Consider the following 17,067-nt stretch of genomic DNA (forward strand, 5'->3'; position numbering starts at 1 on the left):
GACGTGTCTTGGATCCTGTGTTGCTGTGGCTGTGGTGTAGGCCGGCAGCTGTAGCTCTGATTCGACCCCTAACCTGGGAACTTCCATGTGCCTCAAGGTGGCCCTAAAAAGACCAAACAAAAACAAAAACAAACAAAAAAATGGCCAAGAAAATAACTTGGCTTTGATTTAAAAAGATCCTAGAGTCTGATGTGTCCCTTTTAAAAAACCCTTGTGAAACACTCAACAGGAGGCATCATATGCATTTCTAGGAAATGTTTGGAAGACGAACAAAAGAACATTGAGACGGGACAGAAGGAAGCAGCACAGTGAGTGTGCACATTAGAGCTGCAAGGTGATGGCTCTCCCCAGATGAGACTGACCAGTCTAGCAAGGACCAAGCCAGCCACAGGTGAGACTAGGACTTCCATGTAGAGCTCACACGGCCTCACCTGCCCACCAAGGGCAGGGACACAGGGTCACATCAGTAGCAGCCTCACCAGTACCAGCATCTTCCTGGCCACAGAGAAAGATTACGTTCAGCAAAGGCTTTGTGGATGAGCAGGATGTTTTGCGAGACTCTCAAGGGGCTAAAAGGACACGGATGACTGTCCAAGAGGCCCTCATTTCTGGAACAAGGACTGTCCAGAGCCCTATTGTGGCCTGGAGATAGGGAGAGATGTCCCCAGAGACCATCGGCCAGCTGGATGGCGCTATCTTGGCCATGAGATTTGCTCAAGCCAACAGAAAACTTTACAAAAGCTGAGGAAAGAGAAACATCCATAAAACTAGGATGGAGGGGGGGGAAACAAAGAGTTCAAAACTAAAAGTCATGATTGAGTAAGAAATCCAGGGGGAGGGAAAGGCTTTAGTGGAAACTATGCCTGGAGAGCCAGAAGGTTGCCTCCTGGAAAATGGGGCAGCCACAGCCCCCCTTGTTTTTGTAGGAAGTGAGAAGAGACGCCTTCAAAGGGCTTAGATGGGCAATTCAGCAAGCCCAGGCCTGAGATTTACCGTCAAAAGGCAGGTTGGGGTAGACGGATTTACAGCCTATGCCCTGGGGCCAAATATGAAGAAATGAGAGCTACAAACTTTTATTGGCAAGCCACCTAAGAGATCGTAAAGCAAAGGAGGGTGGGGTGAATTGATTTTCTAGAGGCAACCATGCCTCAAAAAGCAGGGTCTTAAGCTGGTCTGGATGGGCCCCAGAGCAGCCACAACAGCTGGGCTCTCTCTCCTCGGCCACCAGTCCACCATCACCCATCCCTGTGACCACAGGGAATTATACAAGAATAAAGTATTCTCAGAGGATACGCCGAATAGGACCAGAAGGGCTCAGGCGGAGCAGCCTCTATTCATGTCACAAATACGTATCGCACGCCTCATGGGCAAGGGATTGTTCCAGACACCTCAGCTGGGACCTCAGCCCAAAGGTCATCCGGAGGCCTTAGAGCATCCGTATTTCCCTCCACCGGTTGCATCCTGACACTCGGGATGAAGGGCCACAAGGACACTAGAAGGGAACCCAACAGTCTCTCATGGAGGAGAAAAGGGAGCCTAAGCCTGTTGGGTCTTTGTTTTCTGTCGGCAGATGTCCTCTCTTTTCCCTTCTTTGTCACCTGGTTGATATTCTAGCGGGATGCGTTTTTGAAGATCGGGGGAGATGGAGGTAGGCGGCGTGGTTTATAAGCAGAGAAGCAATTTTCGGCTGATGCACACGCGGCACCAAGATGTTCATTCAGGTGTTGAGAGGAGGTGTTTTCCTGAGGAGGTGTTTTCATTTCCATTTTAAGTGTAATTATACACTGTGGCGATTGTGGCCGATTGGCAAAGACCTGGAGAAACCCAGAGAAGACGAAATGTGAAAGAAAGGGCTTTCGTTCTGAAGTTCCGGGCTCTGCACTAACTGCTCCCTCAGAGTTTGAAAAGACCCATCAAGGAGTTCCCACTCTGGCTCAGTGGGTTAAGAACACAATGGGTCCATGAGGATGCGAGGATGCTCAGGGGGTTAAGGATCCCGAATTGCCATAAGGTGGTATAGATGTGGCTTGGACCTGGTGTGGCTGTGGCTGTAGCAGACAGCTACAGCTCTGATTCAACCCCTAACCTGGAAACTTCCCTATGCCGCAGATGCAGCCCTAAAGAGACAAAAACAAAACAAAACAAAACAAAACACCATCAGGCCTCCGTTTGGAAATACCACAGAGTAGCCTGAACCTGGTTGGGGGAGAACCCTCCTTCAGACACGTACGTGCAGGAACTGGGTGATTTGAGGGCGCCTCTGGCCACCTCTGCAAAGCAGCCTTCTCTGCAGGGCAGCTGAGGGCGTCTCTGACGCAGGGGGAGTTCTGTCTGTCACTGGGCCGAAGGTGGGAGGAATTCACTGGAGCTCTGTGGTCAGGCAGGAGCATCTTGGAAGGCTAAGGAGGTTGGAAAGCTGAGAGTGGCTAATAAAAAACAGGGCCATACGCTGTAACAAGGCTGGATCATGAAGCCACACTTCATCTGGGGTGCCGAGAAGCCAGTGAGACTTGGACCTATTTTTTTCTGAACTCTGAGGGTCACAGTAAAAGGAATCAGGCTTGCAAATTTATTTTCTTTTTTTAATCTGTGACCAAATACAGAAGCAGGATTGTAGCCGAATTTGATCTCTTTCTGCCAGTCCCACCTGGAGAAGAACATCCTAGGTCCTTTGTGCGCCATACAGCAGATGATTGCCATAGGTGATCAAGAAGAAATCCAGATTTCCCGGCCGAATGGTCGTATCAGAGCCTCACAGATGTCTGTTCCCAGCCCAGGCCTAAATCCTGCGAGACGCATTCTTGAGGCAGTTGCTGGGCTCAGACACTGAGGCTGTCAAACAGCTGCCAACATCAAGAACAGTTGCAGGCAATTACCCCCCAAACCACCCGCACTGCTCACCTCTCCACCCGGCCCCCCACCTCCCTGTGGGATTCGCAGGTTGACCAGAAATTGGAGGGATGTCTCGTCTCCTGCTGCAAGGCCGTCTTCCGAGGCCAGCGGTGTGCCAAGTGTGGTCCAGATCAGCAGCATCAGAGGCACCTGGAAACCTGTTAAGGCCGCACCGCTTCCGGCTCCAGGGCTGGGCTTCCAAGCCACCACCTGCCCTGGATTCCCTCATCTTCAGACCCTTGGATTCTCCCCAGCTGGCAGGCTATGCGAACAGTTTCCCCAACCTCCCCACCACCTTGCAGTGTAGGTTGGGGATCGGGTGTTGCTGTGAGCCGTGGTGTAGGTCACGGACACATTGCTGTGGCTGTAGTGTAAGCCAGCAGCTGTGGCTCCAATTCAACCCCTGGCCTGGGAACTTCCATACGCCACGAGTGCGGCCCTAAAAAGCAAGACAAAACAAAACGAAACAAAAATGTAAATTCACCCTGTGTATCATATCATTTGTCTTGACTTTATACAGCTCCTTAGTCTCATAGACAGTTTTAGTTTTGACGTCATCAGATCTGACAGGTTCTCTTTCCTTTATCGATTCTGAATTGTATTATTTTTTTTTTAGTTTTTTTTTTTTTACTGTAAGTGATTTACAATGTTCTGTCAGTTTAAGATGGCCTTGTCCATTCCAAGATCATGCAAATATTTGCTCGTATTTTCTGCTAGTAAGTCTATAACCTATCTGGAATTATTTTTGTAGTTGCCGTGAAGAACTATTTCATCATCTTTAAAATCAATAGATAATTGTCCCATTACCAGTCAGAAACAAGACAAGCATACTGCCTGTTAGCACTCGTTTCTAACAACCTAGATGTCAGTCAGCGAGGGGCCTGTTGAATAAATTACAGTTCATACATGAAGTGTTTACTATAACGCAACTACTTTTTAAAAATGGAATCAGTGTATATTTATTTATTGGGGAAGATGTCTACCATGTATTCTTAAATTTAAAAAAAGAAAGATACAGAAAGGTTTCTATAATTTGCCCCCATTTTTGTAGAAAAAAAACCTCATCATTGTTTAAGGCGAAGAAAAAGTTTAGGAGGATATATGTGAAATTCAAAGCTTTAACTTTGTGAATAGAGTCATAAGGGGAAAAACAATTTTAAACACATATTATTTAAATTGTGACAAGGAGCGTGATTTGTTTTAAAGATCCAAACTGCTGCCCTAACAATAATAATTTTAAAAGACAAAAAAAAAAAATTACTTCTGTTCTTGCACGAGGAGACATTTGATTCGCTTTTTAATTAGAACAGTTTTTGATATGCCCAAAGTAAATGGTGACAGGTCATTTATTAAAAGTGGCAGAGGTGTTCCTGTTGTGGCTCAGTGGGTTCAAAATCCAACTGCAGTGGTTCTGGTTGCTTGCAGAGGCACCGGTTTGATTTCCAACCCTACCCAATGGGTTAAAGCCTCCATATCACAGCAGCTGCGGCATAGGTGGCCACTGTGGCTCGGATTCAATTCCTGGCCCAGGGAACTTCCATATGCTGTGGGTGCAGCCAAATAAATAAATAAATAAATAATAAAAGTGGCAGGATCCCAGTGGCTGACTCCACTCCACATAGTCATCCCAGATTCATTGTTGGTTCCAGGACCTAAGAGCAAAGGTGGTGCAAGCCCCCAGTTTGAGATGCGGAGGCCGTCTGACCAGAGGACTTGCAAAATCCCCCAAGAAGAGCTTTTCCAGGAGAGATGTCCTCCAAATGGGGGCTCATTTGTTCAGGAAATGTCTCTACTTCCTCCCTGAGTCCCCCTGCTTACAGGTGAAACCAGTCCATCAGGAAGCACTGATCACGGGAAGGGATGGGGGCGGGGACCCCAGAAGTCACAGGCAGCTTTTATTAGTGCCTTTCTTCCTTGGTACAGGCAGAGGATGAGTACAGCTCTCCTCCCATCCCTCCACCTTCCCCGTGGAGTCTGTGATTAGAAGAGGAAACGGATAGAGTGCGAAGGATGTGGACATGGATAAAGTCCTTGCTGTCCAAGTCTTATTAGAGAGGTTCCACCTGTAGCAGAGACTCCAGGGCCAAAATCCCCGGGCTCAGCGATTTCCAAACTGTGTAACCTGAGCAAGGGACTTAACCTTTCTCTTCCTCCATTTCCTCCTCTGTAAAATGGGATAATAATAGTACGTACTGCCTGGGAGATGAAATGGACCAAGTGTATGTGCAGTACAAGGCATGACAAGGACTAACGGGCAATGATGCTGACCCATTTATCTTGTTGACTCCAGTTTCAAGTTGACTTCAGAAATGGCTTTTGGGAAGAGCTTTCCACATCCTTCCCACACTCATTTTTAACCTCTTTTGGAAGGAGAAAGGCTCTTAGAAATGAAAGCCTGAGGGGTACCCGGGAATCAGCCTGCTGGAACAGAGGTGCGTCTCATGGATTTGCGTTACTGAGGCCCCCCGCTGCCTCACCAGATGGGGGTCCCTGGGGACATCACGTCCTCGGACCTTGCTATCTTCTTAGCTGGGGGAGGAGGAGGGGAGTTGGGCCTGATGATGCCTGACTAAGGTCACAGACCATAAGCCAAGGAAAACGTTGACCAGCTATAGGTTGGGTCCTGTGTGTAGGCCCTTGACCTAAGAACAGGTTTCGTATTTAGGGGGGTTGTAAACCAAGACCAGACACAGGAAAAATTACCTCCAGCCACACGAAGTAAGATCTTTACTCTCTGGCCCTTTTCAGGGAAAGTTTGCCAACCAGGAGGTGGAATTGGTGGTGGAATTGTTAGAGGTGGGGGCTGCGCTAGCTACGACCCTGAGCCCCCCATACTCCCTGCTCCTGACACGATGCCTGGGAATGACACCCCCACTGGGTTGGCTCAACACTGGACCTACTCTCCCCACCTCAGTCCAGCTGCCGCTGGGGATTCTTCCCCTGAAAACACTTTTGAGGCATCCATGAAGCGTTCTTTCTTTGCTCCCCCATGGTATTTTTGTTGTTGTTGGATTTTGTTGGGGATGAGGGGGGTCCAGGGCTTTCGTGTCTGTCTTTGGAATGGAACTGGCATCTTCTTGCATGAGTAAGAGGCACAGAGGGTTCTGCACATCCCTCGGCCTCTCGGAAATTGCGTCGTTCAAAGTCCTAGTTGGGGCGCCCGCCAGGTCAATGGTCCTTCCTGTTCCCTCAGCTGCTTGGGTGCAGACATCAGGAAAGCAAGGCTTTCTGGCCCCTCTGCAGGGTTTTTTCTCAGGGCTGGGGGCTTCCCATTGGCACCAAGTGTGCACATGTGGCTTCCTGGAACTCAGCAAGAATGGGAAGCATGGGAGCAGGATGGTGACATGGTTTGGCAGGTGATAAATCTTGTTTGCTCAGGGTCGGGCCTCCTTTTGATTGGCTCAGAGAAGTCCTGGCACCATTTCCTGGGGGCTTTCATCAAGCAGTCTCTTCTCTGGGTGGTCTTTGTGATACCCCAGAGGTCGGTCTACACAGTCCCAGCAGCTGCTGAGAGCTAGAGTCTCTGGTGTCACAGAGGGGTGGGGACTGGGAAATAGGAAGCCTCTCCTGTCAGAATGCTTTACTGGAAATGGGACACAGGACATTTGAAAGATTATCTTCCCACTTCTATGCAATCAGAGAAAACACATGAAAAATCTCCACACTGCTCTAAGCTCTCTGAAAGAGGCTTTCCTTTGCTTTTGTAAATCAAACCCAAAGCTTGGCAGCTTTTCCCATAAGAATAAGTCTGGAGCCACCTGGGGCTCTGTCTTTTCGGGGTCCGGGTCTTTCCACTTTCTGGACTCGGGTTCCCATGATCCTAGGCTAGAAGCAAGCAGTTGGTACCAACACTGCCAAGTACTTAAAACCAGCTTCTCTACCAAAACCTCCTCTCTTTTCATAAACCCCCTAAGGCTTTTCCTTACGTACAATTTTTTTTTTTTTTTTTTTTAGCATTCACAAATAGGTCGAATTGTAAAGATTGTTAGTGGGTGTTTTTGAATATTTAATGATAAATTCCAAGGTGAAGGAATGGGTCATTTGCTCTAGTTTTTTTTGTTTGTTTGTTTTTGGTTTTTTAAGATTCTATAATTTTATTAACTATACTTTGGTAACACACACTTCCCCTCTTAATTCTTTTTTTTTTTCCCCCGCTGTACAGCATGGGGATCAAGTTACTCTTACATGTATACATTTTTTTTTCCCACCGTTCTGTTGCAACATGAGTATCTAGACATAGTTCTCAATGCTACTCAGCAGGATCTCCTTGTAAATCTATTCTAAGTTGTATCTGATAACCCCAAGCTCCCCATCCCTCCCACTCCCTCCCTCTCCCATCGGGCAGCCACTTGCTCTAGTTTTTAAGCCGGTCTTAGTGAAGCCTCTAGCAGCCCCGTTGTGGTACCTTCAGCCCTTCCCTTCATTTTGAAAGAAATGCTGTCTTTTCTGTGGTTGAGCCCAGCGACGCTCTGCACCCAGGGTCCAGCAGGGCCTGGACCACCATGCAGAGCAGCTCCCAGGGGCTGTGGCAAGAGCCCCTCCTGCTGGCTGCACCATCCCCTTGTCCCTGCTGTCCCCCAGCCTGTGGTCTGGGTCCCTGGGTATTGACATGTGCTTTTTGGCTGTAAATCTGGAAATACTCAGGAACCTTTATAGCTTTCGCTCCATGGAGCCTGAATTCGTTCAGTCAGTGTAGTGTTTACCAGCTCACAAACCTCTCATTGGCCTTGCCCACAATTACTGATTTCTCAGTGAAGAGGTATCTGATGACAGGTTGCAGAGCTGCAGAAAGGCCTCAGGGAACACGGAGTCTGGGATGATGCCTGGGGCCCAGTCTACCCCACGGCCATCTGGGGGACTGGTTCCTGGCAAAGGGTCCAGAGATGGCTGTTTTGGAGTCCCTTCGTCTGCTCTTCACTGGCCTGGCCCCTGAGGTTATTTCATACCATTTCAAAATCACTTTTGAAAAACTTTGCCCCAATGAGCTTTTTTTTTCTTTTGCTTTTCAGGGCCCATGGAAGTTTCCAGGCTAGGGGTTAAATCGGAGCTGCAGCTGCTATCCTACACCACAGCCATAGCACTGCCAGATCCGAGCTGCATCTGCAACCTACACTGCCACTCACAGCTACACTGGGGCCAGGGATTGAACTTGCATCTTCATGGATACTAGTTGGGTTTGTAACCCCCTGAGCCACAAAAGGAGCTCCACCCCACAGCTTCCTTGCTTCTTTGTATTTTATTTTATTTTTGGTCAGTTCTACACAGATACCCAGTCCCTAAGCTGTGGGCCGCGGCCCTGATCCCCGGCCAGGAGCTAGGAGCCGGGCTTTTGGCTAAAAAGGGAAGGGAGTGAACCTGGCCCGGCTACCATCATCCTGAAACAGGCCCTGCTGCCAGTGAGGGTGCCACTGCCTCCGACATCAACATCTCAGGTCATCGGCTAGAAATAGAGCTTCTCCTGATGCCAAGGGGCAGACGCAAATCCCTCCTCAGTTCACCCGCAGCTCCTGGCAGAAACCCGGCGCAGGGAGGGCGCCTGCGTGACCTCAGAAACCAGGCACGCTGGCAGCAAATTCCAGGGGCATTAGCAAAAGAAGCGCTGCTCAAGAGAGGGACCATGTCTCCAGGACTCGAGGGGCGAAGCATGAAGCATGCTGCCCAAAGACCCATATTTCTTTGAAGCGTCACATTTTTGCCTTAAAAGTTCATGAGAATTTTTCCTTTCTACTCATAAAATGTGAAAGCTTGTTTAAATTCAAAACTTAGCACTTTCTCTGATCTTAAGTAATATTTCATGTGCACTCTGAGACGTCAAGTAGCCCTCAGGAAGCCCAAACCCTACCAGGTGTCCCAGATTATCTGGAGGCCGTTCCGTTAGAAAGTTCTCTCTCTTGAATAAACATATCTCCCCTGGCTTTAGAGCTACTCTTTCGGTGGTAGTTACAGATTTTGCAATTTTCAGCAACCATGCATGTGAATTTAAAACCAGGCTTTTATTTATTTATTTATTTATTATTTATTTATTTACCTTTTTAGAGCTGTACCCGCAACCTATGGAAGTTCCCAGGCTATTACTGGTTGAACTGGAGCTGAAGCTGCCGGCCTACGTACACCACAGTCACAGCAGCGCCAGATCCGCGCCACATCCGTGACCTACACCGCAGCTTGTGGCATTGCTGGACCCTTAACCCACTGAGCAAAGCCAAGGATCGAATCCACAACCTCATGGTTCCTAGTCGGACTCATTAACCACTGAGCCATGATGGGAACTCCCCCCCCCAAACCAGCTTTTTAATGCACGTAGTCCCAATACTACAAGTTAGAACATTTTGCTGCCCCAAGGCATCCACTTTGTATTTTTTGAGAAGCAAATCTAAACATGGCAGTTCTGAATCTGAATGTCCCCAAAGGCTTAAGCACAGGTCCCATTGGAGGAGGTGGCCTGGGGCCAGTGTGTGAGTTGATCTACTCCCAGTCAGGCGTTCCAACTTTGAACAGACTCCGCCAGGTAGATTTAAAGTTCCGCAGATTGCTCAACCTTCTCCCCAGAGCTCGCTGAGCACTGGAAATAAACACAAGGCACACGTAGACAACGCTGCCCCTGAGTAGCCCGAGAAGGACAAGCAGAGCCGGACAAGGGATGTGGAGTGGGGCGGTGGGGCTGCTGCTTCCAGCTCTGGCCCAGTGAGGAGACTGATGAATCCTTGCTCCAAAACGTATCTACAAAGCTGAACAAAATGACAAGCCCCTCCATTTCGGCACTCTGCAAAGTGACCCAAGGCACACGGCGACAGGAGAGGTGTCTGTGCTTGAAAACCTGCTTAACTTTGGGCACGAACAGTGTGAATCTGTGGCATTCTTGCTCCCACCCCCACCTGCACACTTCGGTCCGCATCAGAGCGGGACACCGCGTAAGGACTGACGACGCTGCTGCTGTGGCCACGGTCCCAGACGGCTGACCTGATTTGGTGGATGAGCGGGCAAGGCCAAGGCCAAGGCTGCCATAGCCTGAGGTTGTTGGCAAGTGCCATCCTGGCTGTGTCTGTGAACATGGGTCGCAGAGACTAGAAAGTGCTCCCACTAGCCCCACACTCCCGTCCGATCCTGCAGGCAAAAGCTGGGTCAGCCTTGAAAATAGCCTGAAAACCAGATGTGCCCCCCTGTCTTCCCTCAGAGTCATCAGCAGAGGATAGAAGCCTTACGGGCTCCAGGTGTCGGGCCATGTCTGTCCGGTCACTTGGATAACCTCTGAGTCCTCCAGACACAGGGGCAGCTCCCCCGAAGGCAGCCTTGAAAACCAAAATGAGAATCACCATTTCAGAACCTAGCAGAGACCAACTGCTGGTGGAAAGACAAACTTCACCTATTTAACTGCAGGTGAATTCCTGGACATAGGGAAAACCCAAACAACAACGGAACACAACAGCAACGACCGTAGGGGAATCAGAATGCAGAGGTGCTGTATTACAGTGTCTAAGACATTGTTTTCAAAAAAAAAAAAATCAGATATGCAAAGGAAATGGAAAATGTGACCTATACTCAGGAAAAAAAGAGATCAAAAGAAACTGTTGAAGTTCCCCTTGTGGCTCAATGGTAACGAGCCCAACAAGTATCCTGAGGATGCGGGTTCAATCCCTGGCCTTGCTCAGTGGGTTAAGGATCTGGCGTTTCCATGAGCTGTGGTGTAGGTCACAGATGTGGCTCGGACCCCATGTTGCTGTGGCTGTGGTGTAGGCCAGTGGCTACAGCTCTGATTCGACCCCTGGCCAGGGAACTTCCATAGGTGCGGCCCTAAAAAAAAAGAAAAAGGAAGCAAAACCTGTTGTGTGTCTCCCCAGATGCTGGATTTAGCTGGCAATGACCACAAGCAGCTATTATGAATGTGTTAATATATCTAACAGAAACCATTGTTTTAAAGAGTTAAACACGACAACAGTGAATCAACAAATAGGGATTCTCAATAAGGGTAGAATTTAGAAAAACATTTTATTTTTTGGCCATAACCCCAGCACACGGCAGTTCCCAGGCCAGGGATTGAACCCATGCCACAGCAATGACAACATGAGATCCCTAACCAGTAGGCTACCAGGGAGCTCTAGAAAAAAAAATTTTTTTTTCTTTGTCTTTTCTAGGGCCGCACCTGCATCGTATGGAGGTTCCCAGGCTAGGGGTCTAATCCGAGCTCTTGGTGCCAGCCTACGCCACAACCACAGCAATGCCAGATCCCAGCCGCATCTTCGACCTACACCACAGCTCACAGCAATGCTGGATCCTTAACCCACTGAGTGAGGCCAGGGATCGAACCCGCAACCTCACGGTTCCCAGTCAGATTCGTTAACCACTGAGTCATGATGGGAACTCTGAAAAATTTTTTAAAAAAGAAAGATCAAATTTTATGCTGGAGCTGAAATGGACAATAACTAAAATGAAAATTCACAGAAACAGCTTAAACTCAGAGTCAAAATGGCAGATGAATCCATTCCCTTGAAGACAGATGAATAGAAATTACCTAACTTGACGAATAGAGAGGAAAAAAATAAATGCGGTGTAGGCCACCAGAGCCACAGCAACGTGGGATCCTTAACCCACGGAGCGAGGCCGGGGATCGAACCGCATCCTCACGGACACCATGTTGGGTTGTTAACCCTCTGATCCACAACGGGAACTCCTTAAGTTCTTTAAAAAATATGAACACACAGGTAGCTCTGAAAAGGGAAGGGAGTCTGGAACCCTGGAAACCAGGAGAGGGGTAGGATGGGGATACACCAGTCTCTCCTGCTTCACCCGCACACCAGAGAGGTTTTTGAGCAAACATGTAGGTTTTAGATCATCCATTCATCCATTCACTCATTCATTCATAAATAACTACTCTCTTAAGCTTCTTTCTTCGGCCTTACAAGGAAGGGGTTGGGAGTAGACGTTAGAAAACAACTTTTTTTTTTTTTTTTTTTAACAGCAGCCCCCTCAGCATATAGAAGTTCCTGGGGCCAGAGACTGAATCTGAGCCACAGCTGCGACCTACACCAGCTGTGGAAACACCGAATTCTTAACCCAGGTGCCACAGCAGCAATTCTAACAACTGCTCTTTTAATGAGCGTCTCATACGATGTTCAAAACCGCCCTGTAAATTAGGGGTTACTCTCTCTGTTTATCAATGAGGAAGCAGAGGCTCTGAGAATTCATGGCCAGCGATCATTAAACTTGGATGCAATAGAGCCAAGAACTGAGGCCAGGTCTGCTGCACCCCAAGGTTCATGCATTCCCTCCTATGCCTGGCAGGGGGTGGGGGAGGGGAGAGGTGGGAGGGGGACCTGGCATCAGCTCAGCAGTCAGGACTCACTTTGCTCTACAGATGATGTCATCACCCTGATCTTAGGCAGCCAGTGCTGAACCACTAGTAAAAAGGGAGCTTACAAAAAAACAACCCCCCCCCAAAAAAAACCAAGGCCAAACATTGTCTTTCATTTAATTTTTTATTTGAACATCAAATAGGTAGAGAAAATTGTTTAAGGTGCTTGAGCATCCCACTGGATTCTTGACTTTTTTTAAGGTGCAAAAGAGGCTGACAAGTGTGTTTCATTAAAGCGAAGCCGCAACAAAACAATCACATCAATAATAGTATGCATTGGCAAAAGGGCATATTAATCCATCAAACACAATTTGGCATTTGAGCCTTTCCCCATAAAACAAGAGCTCTACACTGAAGAATATGTAGTGCACAAAATGCTTTGTTTATAAGCTGTGAGAAAACATAAACTGGCATAATGTCACTTATTAATTCAAGTCTCTATGACCAATGACCTCTCTGTGAATGCAAAGGGGTCCATGCCTCAGGCACCTGCTTATGGGGGCTGTATGTCTTTTCCAGGGTACGCAGCTCTATAAAAACACACTGAAGATGGGTTTGGAACATGGCAGCATTTACATATTAAAAAAGTTCAGGCACATTTGGATGCAAAAAAAAAAAAGAATAGAATTTTTCTGGAATCTGAAAGACAGTGCAAAATTGAAGTGCCATAATAGAGGCAGCAGTTACTTCAAAACCAATTTTAAGTGACTTAGAAAAGAGGCCACGCTCACTGTAATCCAAATGGAAAGAAAATGCAGTTAGAAACAGAGGACTAACACTAATGAAAAGGTGGATATTTGGGACCACAGTTAAACTCCTTTGCTCCAGTTGAGAAGAACTTTGCAGGGAGTTCACCTAGGAAGCGTGCAGTGTATTCTGGATCACCTGCCCAAAGCTTTTGCACCAAGGAGAATCACGGTTGTCTCAGGAGCTACTGTACGATTCTATCTGCCTTTCGAATAACCAGTTTCCTGAAGCAAACCTGCCTGTGACTATTAGACATTACTGTGGTCCTAGGGATCCCTCCCCGCATTCACAGTCCATCTCAGAGTCAGGAAGTGTGGCTAGGAAGTGATTTGGAATCGGTTGCACGTAGGGGTAGTCTAAACCAATGGCCTAAGTCAATAGCCATATCAGTGTGTGAGATTTCAATGCAAGAACATCTTGATGGGATCAAAAGTAAATTAGCAGTAAGTCCCTTATTTGTCCAGCCCCCGCCAAAGGCACAGGATATGGCATGGCTGAACATTCTTGCAAGGTTAATAGGGAAATCTGATCAATGACTACACTTCCTTTGGGGCTGGATTTCCTAACCTACAATGTAGGGTCTTCTCTTTGGATGCACTAGCCTCTCTGATTGTTGCACGACAGCACTGCAGAACTCATTACCGCAAGCCTGGAGCTGGGCAATGGCTACAGAAAACAAAGACCACTAGCTCTTCCTTGGACTATATTGTGGCTGCCTCTGGTTCTTCCCCAGAACTCAAGCTGCCATTACAGGAATGGCTATCAGATACAGCTAGTTATTTGTGGTTAATAGGGCACAATCGGAGGACTAAACCCTGGCGCTTACTCCAGGTGCCAGCATCGATCTGCCTCAAGACACTTTCAGGACTCGTATGACTCTAGCCCCCCATTTTTCAAATTCCTAAACCCATTTCCCCACCCTATCCCAACCCACCCCCCCAACCCTGATCGACCATGCCTTTCAAACTTTAAATTGTCTCAGAGTGGGGGGAAAAAACACACAGCATATTCCCTACACCCAAGAGCAACATCAGCTGCAAAGTATCAGCTGTCCATTAGTGGCACTTCAAATGAGAATAAAAAAGAGATTTCCAAAATTATCTGAAACTCCCGGGCTATCAAACCATCTGGTGTTCTCTGCCCATTTCAAATGTAGTAGTATCTTAACACGAATACAAACACCTTAGATGAATAATGTAAACCCTCCACTGGATTACTGTTTGGATTTAGCTGGTATTACATCATCTATAGTCCTAGAATTTTTTTTTGTTTGTTTTTATTTTTTTAAAAGAAAATCTAAGTATAAACATTAAAAAGAACCCACTGACCCATTAGCTACTGTCCAAAAATATTACTACTTATATTTTGGTAAAGCAAAATTAGCTGCCCTGAATAATTTTCCTTTTCAGGCATAATCTCTGCTACATATGATTGTCTATCATTCAATATCCAACAATAGGCATCTGGATTAGTGCTATTTTGTCTACTGTGGATATAAAAGTTGATATGAAATGTGATCTTCATTTAAATGAATAATCACCAGGCCTTGGTTATTAATGACTGCATACATGACAAGGTAGTAATACAAAAAAAGTAAACATTTTTCGTTGGTTTTGAATGTGAACCCAGTCAAATTAAATCCAGAACAGAATGACTACATTCAATTGTCTGATAAACAAGCACTGCGATTTCAAAAAAATATATATTATACTATATAAGGTGCTTCTTCAACAAAAACAACAAAAGAAGTATGTTCTAAACATTCTCACTGCAGATACATAAAATTGCCCCTAAATTTAGATGCACTTGTGAAAAAAACTTTTTTTTTTTTTCTTTTTGGCCCTCCCAGGTTCTCAGTCCTTTGGCGATCGCTTCCTGTGAAATTGGAAATGAATGAACTCCACTTTTAAAACAGGTATCCCAAGAGAAGCCTTAGAAGCTTGGCTGGCTTGATGGCGTAACACATTGCCTATTAATGGGGTTCCGGTTCTAGACAATGAGGTCACCAGAGGAAACCAAACTTCTTTTTTTTTAGCTGAGAAGGGAAAATAACCCATAACTGCCCTAGAGAAGCAAAGACCCAGGGAAGCCAGCCCTGTGGTTGGGGTGAGCCTTGCTTGTTTAAGCCTATAGGCCTGAGGACTCCTACGCCCATGTCCAGTCTTGCTCTCTTGGCTTATGTAGTTTAATGAAATCGACACTTGGGGAAGTTTTTTTCTTTCTTTCCCTTTCTCCCTCAAGGCCAAACCCTGATTCTGGGATGAATTCTAAACAACCAAGGGCAGGTGTGGTCTGACCAGGCAGCAGGCAGCCCGCCCAGAGAGTACACTCCAATCCTGGCCCTCCTCCCCGCCCAGAACGTGCCTCCAGTCAGGGCCTGGCGGGGAAACAAGGAAGAGGAGGACTGCCCTGTGGACCCCCGGGCAGCCCCGCAGTGCAGCGTGGGGTCGGCCAGTAGCACTCCTAAGTGACACAGCCTGTGGCCGGGCCACCCTGAGCCTCACAGTTTTCTCCAGTTTCTGCCCTTTTTTCCTCTTTGGTCTCTAGTACCTACAAGAATCATGCACATTTACTATTCAGCCCAGTGCCGCAGGGCCAGAAGTGTCACCAGGGTGCCCACTCGTGGAAACTGCCCTTGGTCATCGGCTGGGCACTACACCTAATACACGTTCTGCATTAAGTTACACACCAGGAAGATCTGAGCAGAGCGCCCTCTGCTGATAGGTGTGAGATCACACCAGAACAGGTCCTGAAGCCCATTTACTCCAAGTTCTGGGGGCGGGGAGAGGGCTTTCTTTTTCATAAGATGAAAACAAAAACAAAAAACCAAGAATTTATCCCTCACAAGGAAACTGGTACATGTGAAAGCGAATTAACTGGGATCAACTTGCTGTTTTCCACAGCTCCATGGGAAGCAAGAATTAACTGGAACCCGTGACCTGTACATAGTGCTCTCAAAGGCCAATGGTAAAGCATTCAGCAAATCGGAAGGTACAGTGTATTAAGCTGATAAATTCTTGACAATTAGGGGATCTTCCTTCCCTGTGTGCGTCTTGTATTCCTATAGGGGAAGTGGGTGGACAATCACCAGATATTCTGCTACGGCCAAGCAACAGAGCAAAAGCTTGAAGGCATGACTTTCATAAAATGATATGTTTGCTATAGGAATACAAGAGGATGTTATAATGAACCCTGGACCTAGCTTTCTCCGCGTCAGCAATTAAAGGAGCCACTTCCAATTCTTTCCTGTGGCGTACGCTTAGATCCATTAAAAAGTGCTTCACATTCATGGAGGTGAAAAGTCCACTCTCCAGACCTGGGTCACAAGTAGCTAAAGTGCACAGTCCCCTGAGCCCAGCTCGTAGACCAAGCCCAGTCATGAAACGCTAAGGGAATCTTTACGCTGAGTAACGCCGCTAAGGGAGAAAGGGAGCTGTTCCAAAGAAATGAGCCCTGGAATCCCTTTGGCTGTTCCCCAAAGAAGGTGTGCCACTTAGAATTGAGCAAGCGAACGAATGGCCACCCATATTAGAAAGCCAGCGCTGGATACATGCCAGAGTGTGTGCAGGGGCAGAAGTCAGCTAGAGTGATGCGTGGTGGGGGTGAAGTGCGACAGGGATTCTCGGAACCTTGGGGGAGCCGCCGGGGGGAGCTCTCAGATTGTGGTGGGGAAGTTCTCCGCCTCCCCCGTGATGTAATACATTTGCAAGGAATGCGATGGAGTTGAGCCCGAGGTGGCCAGCTGGCCCTGGCTCATGTCCTCCGGGGGTGGGCCCCCGAGGTTGGTTGGGGCGTGCAGGCGGTGGGCGTCCAGCATCTCCAGCAGCAGGTCGTAGAGGGGCACCACGTTCTTGCACTTCATGTTGTACAGATGCTCCATGCCTTTGTTACTGCGGGTGGGGAGACATACACAGGACCACGTTAGGCCATCCCGGCCCCAGCACTGCGAGGAAGGCCAAGGAAGAAAGACCCCACCGACACTTATATGTCAACCTTGTTTTCTGTTTCAAGAGCCATTTTAGGATTTACAATGCAGGTGGCTTTCTTCCCCTCTGTCACTGTTACATCTACAAAGAGAA

At 47.5% G+C, this 17,067-nt stretch overlaps 1 protein-coding gene across 2 annotated transcripts in view; it reads right to left on the minus strand.

The window, feature by feature from the left end:
- Window positions 1-9,131: 9,131 nt before the first annotated feature.
- ESR1 (estrogen receptor 1) overlaps window positions 9,132-17,067 on the minus strand; it is a 279,219-nt gene continuing 271,283 nt past the window's right edge. Inside the window, exon 8 of one of the 2 annotated variants that reach the window (XM_047769921.1) lies at window positions 9,132-10,181. In XM_047769921.1, the coding sequence (XP_047625877.1) occupies window positions 10,091-10,181 (91 nt within the window). In that variant the 3' untranslated portion in view covers window positions 9,132-10,090. Of the gene's footprint in view, window positions 10,182-12,351; window positions 16,879-17,067 lie in introns of those variants that run through there. The other variant, XM_047769920.1, reaches the window with a different exon arrangement.

This window comes from Phacochoerus africanus, chromosome 2 (genome assembly GCF_016906955.1).
Source record: "Phacochoerus africanus isolate WHEZ1 chromosome 2, ROS_Pafr_v1, whole genome shotgun sequence".
NCBI lineage: Eukaryota > Metazoa > Chordata > Mammalia > Artiodactyla > Suidae > Phacochoerus > Phacochoerus africanus.